Genomic DNA, 18,288 nt, shown 5'->3' with positions numbered 1-18,288 from the left:
TTCATACGGAAAATATGTAAATGGTCTTTTTTGTAACTGTAATTAATAAAAAATTAACTTCATAGTACAGTGTCATAAGAGAGAGAAATGTTTAGCAGCTATGAATATTAAAATACGAATTGCTAGAAGAAATTGATTATGCTAATGGTTTTCATATTTTTAAGATGGGAAGAAAACATTTCTGGGACTATTATAGGCATGAAAAAAAAAAAATACTGAATTGATTCTTTATTAACATTCCATTATTAATAAAACTCTTGAGCTTGTCATTATTTTACTGAGTTTGTTATTTGTCTGACCTGTACAAACTTATTTGGAGCCTCAAGGATTTACTCCGATGACAAATTGGACCAAATTTTTATATAAAAACATAACATAGGAGGTAGGCACATTTTGGCCCCAGTTGCCCTTGTGCCCAAAAACACCAATACCAAAATCAAGGATTCTCAGTGCCAGTGACTTACTATTAGACAAAGATGGTTCATGAAAGTATAAGGAATTCTATTATTAAAACAGAAAAAACTGCACATTTACTATACACAATATAAGTACCTTAATAAATACTCCCAAAAACAATTCACAACTCAATTCTTGAACTCGTTTTGAAGCATATTTTCTATCATTGCAATGAAGAGCATGTTTCTGAAGGTCTTTTGGTTGATAATCAGGTAGGGAAGAAAGACCTGGAGGAGAAAACAGAAATATGTACATATAATCATTAAAATTATTGCACCCAGTCTTTAAATTATCAAGTTTTCAAAAGTTAAAAGCAACCCAATATATAAGAATGTGAAATTTTCACCAATGAGGAATAGAATATGTAGAAAATGTGAAATGAAATTTCTTAATATGTATGGATAGTAATGAATGGAATGTTCAAATTAAATTGAACATTCCATTCATTTCCAATAGAGAAATGCAGACTTGCTAACTTTTAAAAATCAGAAACTGAAAAGCTAACAACAATTCATCTATCAGGCCAGAAGAAATCTGAAAGTGCAAAATGTTTCTTGAAATGTGCATCTTAACTAGAATTGTGACATCTGATTTTTTTTTTAGTATAATTTAGGCAAAATATTTTAAGTTTCATTATTCATCAATGGTAAAAAAAAACAAACAAACAAACAAAAAAAAACTCAATAAGAAATCAAGATAATTAATATGCAGCAGTTGCCTGTAGTATTTAATATTAAATAAATTAAATCCATCTCAGGAAAGTTATTAATAAAATTATAGCTTGTCCCCCCCACTAATAATATGGGGCATAGACACCATTTTAGTTTAATGGAGACAGGTTTGAGAAGTGATGCTTATAAAAGAATTGATTTTGAATTCGACCAACCATTTCAAAATTTGAATTTTAAAGAAACACAATTTAAAGAATTAATGAGTTATCAGATTAAACAGTTTTACCACATAGTAAAATTGCTGCTAATTGAAACAGGTTATATTTATGAAGTGCATCAGCTGCACCTTATTTTTGCAGGATTTGGTGCTGCTGTGCTCCCTGGGTAGGCATTGGCTCTTGCTTGTTTATTTGATTCTTTTGTTTTATTTTATTTCTTTTGTAGTTTCATTGTTTTTGCCTAATTTGGTTTATTAATAACTGCTGCTCAGCTGCAAGCAACATTAGCACCTCATAAGTATAACCTTTTGCAGTTAGTAGCATTTTTTCATGTAGTAAAACAGTGTTTAATCTGATAATTAAACCGCCCCTCTGTGTTATCAGGCGATATCAGGTGGTAGATGATAATTCATTGATAATTCATTTGGTGTTTGAGGTTGTCACAGACATTCAATCAGATATGTCAGACAAGCTGTACTTGCAACCTGGGAGTCTAAAATGCTGATGGAACTGATATTCGGGTGACATTCAAAGTCAAGTGGACCTGATTTCGGCGAAGTCTGGTAGGTTTGTGACAGCCAAATCCTCTGCTTGCACCTTCACGATGGTGGGACTGTTAGTAATCCTGGGTATAACCTCCATGCACAAGCACACTGTGGGTGACTACCCAGATATAAACCAATGTAAGCAGTCGTCGAGGTGTGGTGCCCACACCACATGAAGAAATGCTGCTCCTCTGAGTTATCAGGCGATTTTAGGTGGTAGATGACTCACGTAAACCAGTGCAATACACACCACTTTGCTTATTGGAGGCTTGAAGTGCAGGAACCCATTTTTAGTCTCCGAAGCTAAGTTCCGGTCAACCCTCCCACACCTCTTCTATCATGCAGTATCACTGATGAATTTTGAGGATATGACGGACTTCATGGCACGATCCAATCTTCTTTACATTTCGAGGGTACAGCTCTAAAACGGTGTTCGCAGGCCAGCCACTAGTTAGTACACTGGACTGAACCTATTGGTAACTCTTTACAAGGCTTCCAGATCAGCTAGTGTATAATCTTGCTACATCTACTCTGCCAGATAGTGACTGGAGGGAGTCGGAGTAACATGTATGTGGGAGGCATTGTCGAGGCCACGTTATGTCAAGGATCTGGGTTCTTACCATGTGTATGACATATCCAAAAATTTCATTACTTCATACAGCATGTTCCCCCCACTTTTTCTTACTATTAAATAAACCATTAATTGTCAAACTAAAAGAGCACGCTTATCTGTAAAAAGATCTAAACCTCCCAAACACTAGGGTTCATGTCACAAATATACATGGTCTCAATTCTAATCTCCACGATGTCCATTTCCACTTGCAGTCTGCCAAACCCCATGTACTTTTTCTGACAGAATCTCAGTTATCGGTTGATTCAACTACTGCTCATCTCAGTTGCCCATATTATTCGCTGTAGGATTCTTTTCGCCTCAAAGGTGGTACTTGAGCATATGTCCGTTCCGATATTCCCTGTCAGAGACTTGGTAATTTGGAATCTCCTCTTTTCGACCTTCACTGGCTTAAAATCTTTCTACCTTATTCTGTCAGTTCATCTGTTGTCTCTACTGTTCTCCCAACTCCACTAATCACTTGGAGCTCTTTGACTTCCTCTCTTTGCAACTCGACTTTCTCCAGTCCAATATTCCTAACAGTGAGGTAATTTTCCTTGGTGATTTTAATGTTCACAACACCAACTGGCTTCCGTTTTCTAGTCACACTGACCCAGCTGGTTGAGATGCTGAGGCTTTTGCAATTACCTTGCACAGATTGTACATTTACCTACAAGAATACTGGAAAATCCTGACCATAAAGTCAACATGCTTGATCTTTTTCTCACAAACAACCCTTCTAAGTACATGGTCGAAGTGCGTGGTCCTTTAGGTACCTCAGATCACAACTTGCTGATTGTCTCTTCTCCAATGGAGCCTTTATCTTATGGCTATCCCAACCTCATGTTTGGCATTACAAGAATGCAAAATGGGATGACCTGCGAGATTTCTTTTCTTCTTTTCCTTGGTCGGATTACTGTTTCAAAACTTCTGATGTCAACGTTTGCTCAGATCGTGTCAGTGAAATTATTCTTGTAGGAATGGGATCCTTTATCACTTTAAAATCTCGTCCTTTATCTAAACCTTGGTTTTCATATAAATGTGCAATGACTGTTCAAGAGAATAATGTTGCATATTGTAATCGTCTTGTTTCCAATTCTTCGGTTTCATTTTCTGCCTACACCAAAGCTCGCAACAATTAATCAGTCTAAACTAGATTTTGAACAGGCTAAGAGTAGGAAACTTGCTTCCTGCCCTAATGGTAGCCAAGCATTCTGGTCTCTTGCCAAAGCTATTGGCCGCAATTTTGCCCATCTCTGCTCCCACCTCTGTCAAAACCAGATGGTTCTGTTGTCACTTCAGCCAAGGATAAAGCTGATCTGCTAGCATCCCATTTTAATTCCAACTCATGTATTAATGATCTTGGTAAAACATCTCCCTCCATTCCCTACATACTCCATTCAATGCGTCCTGTAGTCTTCTGTCAAAAGGATTATGAAGAATTTTGATGCTAAGAAAGCTACAGATCCTGATGGTATTTCTCCACTTGTTCTCAAAACCTGTGTTCCTGAACTTACTCCTGTTCTTTGCTGCCTTTTTTCACTTTCTTATTCCATAGGTGTTTTTCCTTCTGCTTGGAAATTTGCTCATATCCAACCAGTTCCTAAAAAGGGTTACAAATCCCTCCCATCCAGTTACTTCTACTCTTTCTAAAGTAATGGAGAAATAAATTAACCGTCAACTCTTAAATAAACTACCTAGAAACCTCCGTCTGATCAATGATCGGCATCGGTGTTGATCGACTGGTGATATTCTGGCTTATGTTATCCATTTATGGACAAATTGAATGGAAAATTTCGGTGAAACACAAGCAGTTGCTCTAGACATCTGAAAGGCTTTTGATCATGTTTGGCATAAAGGTCTTCTAAACAAGCTTCCATCTTATTGTTTGCCAACTGTTTTTTGTAATTGGTTATCCAGTTTTATCTCTGATAGCTCACTGAGGGTGGTGGTAGAAGGCTCTCTGTCTTCCAACTTCTCCACTAATGCTGGTGTCCCCCTAAGGTTCAGTTCTTTCCCCCACTCTTTTTCTCTTGTATATTAATAACCTTGGTGTGTGTGCAGGCAAAGCAGGGTCCCACCACGGGCTCTGCAGCCAAATACCAGGACACAAAACAGAACCCAACAAAATACTACACATCCAACACTTTCCTGGTATTTAAAGTGTTTTGTATTTATTCACAGTGTACATATGGTGCAGATGTGGGAAACCACAGGTGGCACCTGACCCTATGCACACTATCACTACCACTCAGCAATGCACAGGAAGACCACAAAAGCTCATTCCATGTGAATAGAGGGCCTTGGAAAAGCAGTAGATTACAAAACTGCCAGATATCTTTGCAAAACATCAACTAGGAGTTGATGTTTTGCAAAGATATCTGGAGTCAATGATGCAAAACATCCTCGTTGATGTTTTGCAATGATGCTTTAAACTAGGAGTTTAAGGCATCAACAGGTGTTGAGTAACAAACATCCTACATACAGAGCCCAACAGCCTTGGTTTTCATAAGAGAACAGTGGTACATAAGCCAAACATTGCCAACTGCAATCAGTAGTCTTATTTTGCATGGCACAACAAATGCCATAATCAGTCCACAGAGCAGTGGAAAGTGGTTCTAATAGAGTGGAAAATCTTGCTACACCTTTGTTGATCAGATGGGCAGGTATAGACATGGAAGATGCCTAGGGTGTAGTGTGCCAACGATAAAGTGTGGAAGATTCTTCAAATAGGCCTCTGGGGTTGGGTATACTCATACTATAATTTTTAGTGTTTTCCACCAACCATGGAATAAAACGAAAGACGAAAAACCCAAATTTTTAAAATATTTAATACTTCTGCCTTCTTTCTCAACACTGTTGAGAAAGAAGGCAGAAGCCTTTGAAAGCTTCAGTTAGTATTTTAGCGCTTTTAACCCAGTATATTTTATTGCATTTTAAATTCGGCATTTTATTATTATCCTGTATATCACAGTTGTTTTATTTTATTTTAAAATTACTATCAGTAATATTTTGTTTGTAAATCATTTATTGTAAATATTAAATATTTTAAAAATTTGGGTTTTTCGTCTTTCGTTTTATTCCATGGTTGGTGGAAAACACTAAAAATTATAGTGTAAGTGTGGAAGAGGTGGAGGGTTATAGTGTGTGACTATTTCTCATAGTATGGCCTAAACCTTTGGTAGTTGTGCGGTAAACTAAGAATGCCAGCAACTAGCTTAGTATTTTCGACAAGTTCATGAACCCCCTGTTATATGGCAGTTTCAACAGGTATCAATGTGAATCCTACAGAACCCCTACAGGATGAATTGGAATGTCAGGTGAAGGCCAGACTAATGTGTCCTACACTGGTAGGACACATTAGTTTAGACAATTCAGTCTAAACATCTCCCCTAGTTCTAGAATCATTTATAACCATGAAAATTTCATCCTCATTCATTTTGCTTATGCCTCTCAGAGCCTTAAAACACCTCAATCAAGTCTCCTCTAAGGTGCCTAGTTTCCAAGCTCTGCAACCCACATATTCAAAGTCTTTCCTCATATGGACGCCCTTTTGCTGATCTCACCAGGCGAGTTACCCATCTCTGGATCCTTTTAAGAAGCACAATGTCTTTCTTTAGGTGTGGTCTCCATATCCGAACACAGTATTCCAAGTGTGGTCTAACAATAGCGTTATATAATGGGATTATGACATCCATATCTCTACTAGCGATTGGTCGATAAATCACCGATAGGAGACCATGGGCCTTGCAACCTGTCAACAATGCTTAGAGAACTTAAAGTCTGACTGTATCATAGCACCCAAGTCCCTTTCCTCCACTACCGGCTTTAGTTCAACTCCGCCAAGTGTATAAGTTATTTTGGGGTTACTGTTCCCCAGGTATAATACCTTACACTTTGCTGGATTAAAGCATAGCTGCCATTTTTCTGACCATTTCTGAAGTCTATCTAGGTCATTCTGAAGAAGCTCTGCTTGGCAGCAATCATTAACTACTCTACCAATCTTTACATCATCTGCAAATTTAGATGTCACGCCCTCTATCCCTTTATCAATGTCATTTATGAAAATCAAAAACAACAGTGGTCCTAATACTGATCCTTGGGGAATCCCACTTCTTACATCAACCCAATCTGAAGAATAACCATTTATCACAACCCTCTGCCTCCTGCACTGAAGCCATCCAGCTATCCATCTAAGGATTTTCCTTTTGATTCCAACCTGTTCCAGCTTATAAAGTAACCGCTCATATGGGACTCAGTGAAATGCTTTGCTGAATTCCAAATAAACAATGTCGAAATTATTCCTCAAGTCCAGCTCTTGAGTGACCCTGTAAAAACAGCTAACCAGATTAGTTAAACATGATTTTTCCTTCACAAAACCATGCTGATTTGTTGTTGTTATTTGGTTTTTAGGAGCATTAGCAACTAAGGCCATATTGCTCCGGGAAATACAGTGGTCATTCCCTGACCTTTCCGCATCCTCTGTATTTGGTGGTGATGGGCTCGAACCCCGGTCTAATCAAGAAGCGTGTGCTACGCACTGCTGCTCCTTCCCACCTGGCTACGGAGGCGCCTCCATGCTGAGGGTCTTTCAGAATTTCATTTCTATCTAAATGATCCCAAATTCAAACTTTGATCACTGTCTCCATGATGTTACCTACTACTACTGAAGTTAGACTAACCGGCTGGTAATTTCCCACTTCACCCTTATGTATTGGAGATACAGTGGCACTTTTCCAATCCAACGGAATCACTCCCAAGTCCAGTGATGCTCACATAATTAGCCTCAATGGTTCAATGCACTCACTTGCCGCCTCCCTTAAGATTATAGGGTATATGCCATCAACCCCAGGAGCCTTATTGGCCTGTAGGCTCAAACTTTTTTCATTAAATAAACATGTGAAATTTTAACACCATTAATTACATTTTTCTCAACTTCCCTCCTATAATTTCTCAGTGATGTAAAGGGTTTTTCTTCTGTAAATATCGATGCAAAGTAACTGTTGAGTTCATCTGCAACTTCAAAACTATGGTATGACCCCTGGCACTAAGGAATTGGAGGATGAATCTGTGGTAACCAAAGATGAAGAAAATATAACAGCGGAAGAACTAGAGTTAATATTGCAAAAATCAAACCGAAAAAGACATAGACAATTTGAATGTAGAACTATTTAAATATGGTGGCACCTTATTAAAAAATGCACTTCTAAAATAATTTAACATCATATGGCATAAGCAACAGATACCCAAAGACTGGGAAACAGGAATAGTAATCAATTTACACAAAAAAGGCTCCAGAAACAACTACAGAGGGATAACACTGCTATCAACTGCTTCAAAGCTACACTCTAATATACTAAAGAATAAATTTAATAAATACAGTGAACAATTCTTAGAAGAAGAAAAATGTCAGTTCAGAAAAGGGAGAAGCACAATAGATGTCATTTTCTCATTACAACACATTTTGGAGAAAAGAAGGGAATTCAACCTACCAACATTTCTGATGTTTATTGATTATGAAAAAGCATATGACAATGTAAGCTGAGAAAAACTTTGGCAGATTCTACACGAAGAAAATATCCCAACCCAACTTCGGAAAGCGATACAAAGCCTATATTATCATTAGCATTAGTAGAGGCATTTGATGCAAGAAAGAAAGCTTATGCAGCATCAGCCAAAAAAAAAAAAAAAAAACCACTTCCACTTCACCCCTCTGTTTGTTCAAAATACCTGTCCAGCTGAGCCTTAAACTTATTTAGCCTATCAACTTCCACGGCAAGGGATGGAAGTCTGTTCCACCAACCAACCACCCGCTGGCTAAAGGCAAATTTCCGCATGTCTATCCTACATCTTTCCTCAATTTGAATTTATGCCCTCTCAGGTGATTATTCTGAGCGAGAGGAAGAATCCCATCAGCATTGAGCATGCTCAAACCATTCAAGGCCTTATACACCTCTATCAGATTACCTCGCTGGTACCTAGTCTCCAGACACTGTAATTTGCAAAACTTAAGCCTTTCTTCGTAAGAGCACCCCTTTGTTCCATTCACTAATCTTGTTGCCCTTCTCTGTACTCGTTCCAGCAGCTCTACATCCTTCTTGAAATGAGGCCTCCAGACCTGTATACAGTACTCTAGGTGTGGCCTGACCATTGCCTTATACAAGGGAATAATCACCTCCTTATCCCTGATAGAAAAATTCCTATATATTATTGACAATACACCATGAGCTACTCTTGCAGCCCGTCTTAACTGCTCAGAGAACTTCATATCTGCCTGCACAACCACCCCCAGGTCCCTTTCATTCTCTACCACTGTCAGTGTAGTACCACAGAGTTGATACGTTGCTCTGGGGTTGCTGTTTCCCATGTGTAGTACTTTACATTTGTCAATGTTAAACTTCATTTGCCACCTCTCAGCCCATCTGCTCAACCTTTCCAGATCCTGTTGCAGCAGCATAGTGTCAGTAGTGTCCTTGACAACACCGCCTACCTTTGTATCGTCTGCAAACTTCGACATTAAGCTTGATATACCCTCATCAATATCATTTATGAATACAGAAAACAATAATGGACCCAACATTGAGCCCTGAGGGACTCCACTAATAACATTAATCCACGAAGAGCAGTGTCCATTGATTACCACTCTCTGTCTTCTCCCCCTCAGCCACCCCTTTATCCACAGCAGCAATTTGCCTCCAATGCCACACTGCTCCAATTTGTGCAGCAGTCTTCCATGTGCAACAGTATCAAAAGCCTTTCTAAGATCCAAGTATATAATATCAAAGTTATTCCCTGCATCCAGTTCCTTTGTGACTGCATCATAGTATCCAATCAAATTGGTCAGGCAAGACTTTCCCTTAACAAAACCATGCTGTGTCCAAGCTATAACTGAAGTCTTGTCTAGATGATCCTGCAGTGCTTCTTTAACCAGTGCCTCCATTAATTTTTCTGGAACAGAACTTAAACTCACAGGTCTATAATTACTTGTGCCAGCCTTTGATCCTCCTTTGTGAATTGAGGTCATATTTGCACATCTCCAGTCTGTGGGTACCTCCCCTGAGTCCAAGGAAGCTCCCATAATTATGGCTAAGGGTTTGCTTACTTCCTTTGCTGCCTCCTTTAATATAACTGGATAGATCCCATCCACCCCAGGTGCCTTTCTTCTGTTTATCTTCAACAATTTCTCCTCCACTTTACTTTCAGTTATTACAAGATTATCTAGCTTACTGCCAGAGTTGAATACACCTCTGGCATTCACCTCACTGAATAACTCCTCATATGTGAATGTTGATGCAGAATATTCATTTCGTTTGTTAGCTACCTGAGCAGGATCATCAACAGTTGAACCATTGATATCAAGTGGACCAATCTGATTCATCCCCTTCCTTCTAGAGTTTACATAAGTAAAGAACTCTTTGCTGTTTTTCTTTGCATCCTTTGCCAAAGATTTCTCGTAATCTGCCTTCGCCTGCCTAACCTCCTTTGTAACTTGGTTGCAGATCAGCTTATATCTATCATAGGCTTCCATGTCACCCATTAATTTATATGTATCCCATGCATTTTTCTTCTCTGCCATGTCTCATTAGTTCATCTGACATCCATTTAGGCCTAAACCTTGAACAATATTTCTTAGTTGGTATGTAATGCCTAGTAGCTTCCAAGATAAGTTCTTTGAATGCTTCCCTTTTTGCATTTGCTGTTGATAACATCATCAGTTGGTCCCACTGTATAGAATTTAAATACTGTCTGAGTCCATCATAGTCGCCTCTATGAAAGCAATAACCCTTCCCTTTACCCCTAATGGTAGTTACCTCTTTTGAGTAAATCTCACTTCAGCACACTGTGATCACTGCCACCTAGTGGTTCATTTATCTGCAGGTTCTTAATGCATGAAGAATCACTGCTGATAATCAAATCAAGAGTATTCCTCTCTCTAGTTGTCTCCTGAACATGCTGATGTAGAAAACAATCATCCAATAAATCCACAAAAGCCTTGCTAGTGTGTGAGTGACCAGCCCCCAAATTCCAGTTAATATCTGGGAAATTAAAATCTCCCATTATAAGACTCTCTGATTTACTGGCCCACTATTTCCCTGTACAGTTTCTTATTATACTCATCAGAGTCATTAGGCCTATAGCACACTCCTACTCTCAATTTTGATCTCCCAATGCTTATGTCACACCAAACTGACTCGACACTGCACTGTCCAGTGATGTCCATTGGCTTCACTTCCTTGGATTTTATGTATTTCTTAACTAATAGCATAACCCCTCCTCCCTTCCTATCCAGTCTATCCTTTCTGTAGATGTTGTACTCCCCAAATTCCAGTTCTGCATTCCTTATATCTGTGTGACACCACGTCTCTGATATCCCAACAATATCTGCCTTTGATGTTTTGAGCAATACCTCAAATTCATCAAATTTATTTACTAAACTCCTAGCATTGGTGTACACGCAAGTATACATGCACCTATTTCTATTCTTAGCTACCCTAACACAACCCATGTGTTTACTTGTACTGCAATGACTCCCGGCAGTCTCTGAAATATCCTGCATCTTGTTTTTCAGGTTTCTGCTCATTCCAATAGAAGCAGTGCAAGAATCTCTTTCACCTCACCTCTGCCAGTGGTTACTGTTAATCTATTCGTGTTTGTCTCCCCCCAAGCTAGCAGTTTTCCGACCCACCTAACACTGCCTCGATAGCATCAGCAAATATTCTTGCACCCTTTCTATTTAAGTGTATCCCATCCCTGTAGAAGCAATCTCTCCTTTTAACAAGTACAGTCCAGGCTGAAAAAAATTCTACCCCTTGAGCCTTGCACAATCTTTCCAGGGCCGAATTGATCGACAAGGCTCTCATCATATACTCCCTCCTATCGTGTCTGGGCAGAATTGCAGACACTTTCAAATTCAACCCTATTTCACGGCTTTTTTTCAAAAGTGACCTGTACTTGTTAACTCAAATATAAAAACTCAAAAGTCTGCATAAAATATTCTAACGCCCAACTATCAGATCCAATTAACACCAATATAGGAGTCAAACAAGGATGTGGACTATCATAAAATTTATTTAATATCTACATCAATAAAATTAAAAAAAGAATGGAAAAAACAATTAACAACGGAATACAGTTGAACACAGGAATAAAATCCAAACTATATCCAAACTCCATCGGTGTTGATGATCAAGTTATAATTGAAATCAGAAGATGACTACACATAGCAGCTAATGAACTGAATAAAATAGGCAAAAAGTACGAGATGAAAATCTAAATAAAATCAATGGGATTATGTGGAAAAAAAATATAGAGTCAAAATTGTTATTGATGACAAAATAATAGAAAAAATATCTGATTTCACCTTAGTGGGAAATTTAATATCAAATGAAGGGAAAGACATCCACACTAAACTACAAAAATATAATAAAATGAACGGAACAATTAAACGCCACTTCGGAAAACAAATGACAACAGAAACAAAATTACGACTGCACAACATCACTTCAAAATCAGCCCTCTTCTACAGCTGTGAGACTTGGGTCATAAATAAGAAAGATGCACAAAGACTAGAAGCAGCACAAATGATATTTTTAAGACCATTATTAGGCTTTACAAGACTAGACCACTAAAGAATTTTAGATATTCGAAATTAAAAGTAGATAACATAGTAAATGACATAAAACTGTATCAGAAAAAATGGATCAGCCGCATAGAAAGAATGTACCCAGACTGGATCCCAAAATTAGCCTTCAACTGCAAACCTATAGGCAATGCCATGAGCCAACCACTACCGGTGCAAAAGCACATCCGTGGCGAAACCTATAGGCAAGAGAGATGTGGGTGGACCAAGACAAAGATGGCTCCATGAGCTACAACAGAACAGGTCTTAAAAGATGCAAGCCGAACCAAGTTCCCGATGATGATGATATGTAAAATAACTGAGTTAAAGAGTCACGGTAAACTGGAATACAGCAGGCCCCCGTTATAACGCGGTTCACTTTACGCTGATTCGCTATAACGCTGTTCTTATATTATAACCCGTATCTGATTATAACGCTGTCACAGATCACTATAACGCTCTTTTACAGATTACATTTTTGGCATATTTAACGAAATCGTTTCATTTGATGGAGTCGATAGCTTGAAAATGAATAATAAAACATCATTAAAACGTTTTCCACGCCAACTTGAGAAATTTTCCCACGCTCAGTGAAATTTTCTCGCACGCTAATTTAATGCAGTACAGTGACTTGTTACGCAGTTCCGAGATCAACATTTTAAAAAATGATTAAGTATATTGCTTGTAATATTTGCGTTATATGCATTTATCCAAAGACTAATCATCACTCAGTACAGTATTAGACATTGTGCGTAATGAACAGTTTACTCGAACACTGTATCGTAATTAATGCAACCAACGCAGTTACATTTTCAAAGAGTTAATAATGGCCGATAAGAATGAAAGAGCAACGACGTCTGGGCGCAGTATGAAGACTATAAATTTAAGAAAAAGACTGAATTTGAAAATTAAATTAGACGTTTTGAAGCGAATCAATTCCGGTCAAAGGCAAGCAGATGTGTGCCATAATTTAGGATTTGCAAGTTTAACTGTAAGAACAATCATAAAAAAATAAAGAATTAATTTTAGCAGCGGGAAAGTAGCTGTTCCACTGCAAGCAACTAGGACTAGGCCGACTATTAGGATTTTTTTTTTTTTTTTGGTAGTTGTTGGCGCATCGGCTTCTGTGGCCATAATGCACCTCCCAAGGTTTTTGCAGTATTTGATCCCAGCCCGAGGCAGGATTCGAACCCACGACCTTTGGGTTACCAGGCAGGCACTTTACCTACCTGGCTAGCCCGGTCTATTAGGATTGAAATGGAAAGACTAACTAATTTTATTGAAGATAATATCCAATGCAGAATTCAGTTAAGTTAAATATTATAAAAGAGAGAGAGATTAGCCAATATGATGATCTGAAGAAAACTCACCTAAAAAAAAAAAAAAAAAAAAAATGTGGAACCATTTAAAACTAGTAAGGGCTGGTTGAATAGATTTAAAATCAAGGGAGAAGCTGCAAGTGCAGATCAAGGAACCGAAACTTTCAAAAAAGAACTTCTTAAAATTATTGAAGAGGGGTTTTGTGTGTTATACTTCTCAACAAGTTTTTAACATAGATGAAGCAGCACTTTTGCAGAAACGAATGTCTAAAAGAAGTTTCATATTGAAAGAACAAAAAAAAAAAAAAAAATAAATAATGAGCTCCATTAATCGGTGTTACTCTTGTTCTTCAGATGAAAAAAGCAGCAGACTTAAGCGAGTTTGACGAAGGCCAAATTGTAATGGTCAGATGACTGGGTCAGAGCATATCCAAAACAGTACGGCTGGTGGGGTGCTTACGGTCAGCCGTGGTTAGTACCTACTGAAAGTGGTCCAAGGAGGGGAACCCACAAACCACCAGCAAGGTGTTGGACAACCAAGGCTCATCGATGCTTGATGTGAGTGAAGGCTTTCCTGGATGGTATGTGGAAACAGAAGGATGACTGTGGCACAACTAGCCGGTAATTGGAATGCTGGTGACAGGAGTAATGTGTCACAACACACAGTACATCAAACCCCTGCTGAAAATGGGCCTGTGTAGCCGCAAGCCGCTCCGAGTACCCATGCTAACCACGGTTCGCTGGTGACAGCGCCTACAATGGGCATGCGAGCATCAAAACTGGACATTTAGTGATTGGAAGGTTGTCTGGTCCGATGAATCATGTTTCCTGTTGCACTGTGTGGACAGCCGGGTACGTGTTGTTGTTGTTATGGAGGCTTAATGGCACATAAGCATCTATGGCTATAATGTGCCTATTCACTTATTATTTTAAGAGATGAGGAATTTCCATAAAATCAAAAGAAAATTTGAAATCAGAAATTATTAAAAAGTCCAGTTTGCTTGAGGAAGTCAAAAAATTCAGAAATATTTGCCTTATCACCAATGAGATTTTCAAGAGTTATTGGTTTACGATTATTTATCAGTGAGATCAAGGATGAAGCTCTGTGTTGTTTATAGTAGGGGCAGCCAATGAGAATATGTCTAACAGTCAAGTTGTGAGAGCAATGTGTACACTGTGGTGGATCACCTCCTGTGAGTAAATAAAGATGCGTCAGATGAGTATGACCTATTCTTGCCCTTGAAAGGACTACTTCTTCTCGTCTCGATGTACGGACACTGGAACGCCAAATTTTCGGATCTTGTTTAAACTGAAAGAGTTTATTATTAGTCTGAGAGTGCCAGAGTGCTGTCCATTGTGATAGGCAAGCAGCATGAACGGTTAGTACTCAATCTGATGCTGGAACAGGGATATTGGTTAAATCAAAGGTAGTTGGATTTTTTGCAGCTTTATCAGCCAGTTCATTGCCTAAAATACAGTGGATTCCGGTTATTTGGGCCACCGGTTAATCGGGGCAGCCGTTTATTTGGGGCAAATCTTAAAAAACAAAAACCAATCGAGAAAATAGCCAGGGTTTACTTCGCTTAATTGGGACAAAATGCCGTTTAATCGGGGCAGGAGACCTCAGCACTGGAGATTACCCTACGATTGTTTCCGACCGTACCACGTAGTTCGGTCGGATTTCTGGGGGTCACAACCATAAAACAATAAAAACAATTAGCAGTCACCTGTTAATTGGGCTTTTCTGTTAGTGAAATCTATCATAAACGGACAGTAAACTCGATCTTATTGAATTTGCGGTAATACTGACAGTTGGAATTCTGTGGGTTATTATGGTAAAATGTGTTTACACTTCCATGAACTCTTCAATCAGATAAAAAATTAATTTTCAGATCTTCTCTTCATTCCTATTTTTAAAGCTTCGTAATTTGTTACTCCGTTCTCACTTGCGCGTGTTGTGTTACTTGCAATTTGTGTGTGTGCCGTGTTCTTTGTTACTGATTGCTTATCTTTTTACTGTTTTAAATTTTAACCCCCACCCACAAATGTCAGTGAACAGAAATGTCAACTAGTTTAGTTAGTATGTACACATTATTACAGTACGTATTAATTCTTCCGATTTTCACGTATCATTTAATTTTTTAATTGGTAAGGTAATAAAGAGTAAATTTGTGCTTAATATATCTTTACTTTTATAGCCTGTGGATAATATTCCTCCTATTTTCGCTAATTAGAATCACTGTTTAATAGAATTAAAATTCAATTCACAAACGTGATCACAATGACCGGCGCTTACTGCACATCGTATAGTGAACGGTACTTTTCGTGGTAACGTGATTTGATTGTACAGTGAACCAATTGCAAAGGGGGGGGGGGCACATTGTATTTTTAACTATTTACGTGAAACTTCGGATAATTGGAGCAGCCGCTTAATCGGGCCAAAATGCACTAGTCCCGATGTGTCCCAAATAACCGGAATCGACTGTACTGGAATGGGCTGGAATCCAACAAAAGATAACCAGTTGGTGACATTTTTTGATTTGTAGTAACAAGCTTCTGATTTCATCTAGAACAGGGTGAACTTTATCTTCGGAATTACTTAGCGACATGATTGAGCTGAGGGAATCAGTATAAATAACAGATTTTAAAGAACAGTCAGAATAGAGATTTTCTAAAGCAAGTTTTATTGCATACAATTCAGCAGAAAATATACTAAAATCTGATGGAAGGGATACTGATACAACTGTATTTGGAAACACTGCAGCTGCTCCAACATTTGAATTAGATTTAGAGCCATCTGTATAAATTTGGTAGAAATCAATATATCTTTGAATGTGAACATCATGAATTTGTTTGAAGTTTGTTGCTTGCAAAGTATTCTTTCTCCATTGGCAGAGGTAAGTGTCACATGTTGGAAGAGGAGGAGGAGCCCATGGTGGTTGAGTAAAGGTTGGTGTCTGCTGTACTTTCCGGATGGAAATATTCCAAACCTGCACCAGTTCAAGAAGGCGAAGACCAACTGGTTTAATTATGCTGGGTTTGTTTCTGTATAGGTTTTCTAACGGTGGGTTTAAAATGTGTATAGGTTTTAAAACGGTGGGACTGAATGGGATGAGAGGCACAACTTTGTATCTTGACAGCATATTTCAATAACAGTGTTTTCCTGCGTAAAGTTAGTGGGGGCTCGTGAGCTTCTATGTAGAGACTTTGTGCTGGCGACGTTCTGAACGCACCAATTGCAATTCTCAAAGCACTGTGTTGAATAGGATCAAGCCAGCGTAATGCATTCTTTCTGGCAGAATCATAGATTGGAGCACCATGATCGAGACGGGATCTGATTAATGCCTTGTACAACCGAAGCAGGGAGGTACGATCTGCACCCCACGTTCGGGCGGATAAAGCTCTGAGTATGTTTATCTTTTTCAGACAGGAAGTCCGTACATTTTTAATATGATCTAGGAAATTTAATTTGTGGTCAAGGATTAATCCTAGAAATCTGATGTTAGTAGCAATTGGGATGGAGACATTGGAAATTTGAAGTTCAGGATCCGGATGAAGTTTTCGTTGTCTGCAAAAATGGATTGCAGTTGTTTTCTGCTGAGAGAGTTGGTAGCCGTTGAGGCTGGCCCATTGTTGTATTTTATTAAGTGAAATTTGAAGCTGTCTTTCAATAGATCTCATGTTTTGGGAATGGCAGGAGATGGAAAGGTCATCTGCATATAGATAAGTCTCAATTGTGTTTGGAAGCTGTTTGGTGATGGAATCAATTCTAATAGCAAAAAGAGTGGCACTCAATACTGATCCCTGTGAAACACCTTCTTCTCGAATGAAAGTTGAAGAGAGGGCATGTTGGTATCGAACTTGAAACGATCCAGTATGTAGAAAGTTCTTAATACATAAAGGAAGGTTGCCACGTAGTCCGAGAAAGTAAAGATCACTAAGTATACCATGCCTCCAGGTGGTATCAAATGCCTTCTCTATGTCTATTGAAACCATTACTAGATGTTTATGTTTGACAAAAGCATTACGGATGGCAAATTCAGCCTTGACCATAAAGTCTAAGCATAACCTGTTTTGACGAAAGCCATACTGACTATGGCTCATTAGCTCTTCCGACTCAATGATCCAGACGAGTCTTCTGTGGATAATTTTCTCAAGGATTTTACTGAGGCAGCTTGCGAGAGATATGGGTCTATAGCTATATGGGTTGGATGGATCTTTTCCAGGTTTAGGAATGTCAAAACTGTAGAGTGATGCCAAGAAACTGGAAAAACATTTTCTAAAAATATACGATTGTAAAAGACTAGGAGGAGGCGCAAAGCTTTGTCATTAAAATGTTGTAGCATGACATAATAAATCCCATCTGGTCCAGCAGCACCATTGCGGGCTGTTCTAATGACATGTAACAGTTCAGAATATTGCAGAGGTTTATTATATGGGAGAAGGCTTGAAGTTTCAAAATTAATACCATGCTTTTCTTTAGTTTTTTTTTTTTTTTTTTTTTATTTGGTAGTTGTTGGCGCATCGGCTTCTGTGGCCATATTGCACCTCCCAAGGTTTTTGCAGTACTTTGATCCAAGCCCGAGGCGGGAATCGAACCCGCGACCTTTGGGTTGCCGAGCAGGTACTTTACCCACTCGGCTAGCCCGGTCGGCTTTTCTTTAGTGTTTTTAATTCTTTGGAATGAGGTAGTATAGGCTGATGTTGCTGAGATTTCTGCCAAAATATTGCCCAAAGCATTGGCTATATCTACAGGATTAGATATATCTTTCCCATTCCAGGAGAGGATTGGAGAAGGTATGGTAGGAAACTTACCAGACAGCTGTCTAATTCTTTTCCATATTATTTTG

General features: G+C 38.6%; 1 protein-coding gene across 4 annotated transcripts in view; it reads right to left on the bottom strand.

Annotated features, from left to right (window-relative positions):
- Dis3l2 (Dis3 like 3'-5' exoribonuclease 2) overlaps positions 1 to 18,288 on the bottom strand; it is a 440,068-nt gene that overhangs the window by 49,164 nt on the left and 372,616 nt on the right. For all 4 annotated transcript variants that reach the window (XM_090373977.1, XM_090373976.1, XM_090373978.1 and 1 more), the window contains one exon: positions 553 to 683. In XM_090373977.1, coding sequence (XP_090230103.1) covers positions 553 to 683 — 131 coding nt within the window. The remainder of the gene's footprint in view (positions 1 to 552; positions 684 to 18,288) is intronic.

The sequence above is a fragment of the Mastigoproctus giganteus genome, chromosome 5, assembly GCF_048544385.1.
Source record: "Mastigoproctus giganteus isolate SK-2022 chromosome 5, ASM4854438v1, whole genome shotgun sequence".
NCBI classification, from domain to species: Eukaryota; Metazoa; Arthropoda; class Arachnida; order Uropygi; family Thelyphonidae; genus Mastigoproctus; species Mastigoproctus giganteus.
The sequence above is the reverse complement of the archived record's forward strand: the minus strand, read 5'-3'. Positions and strand labels throughout refer to the sequence as shown.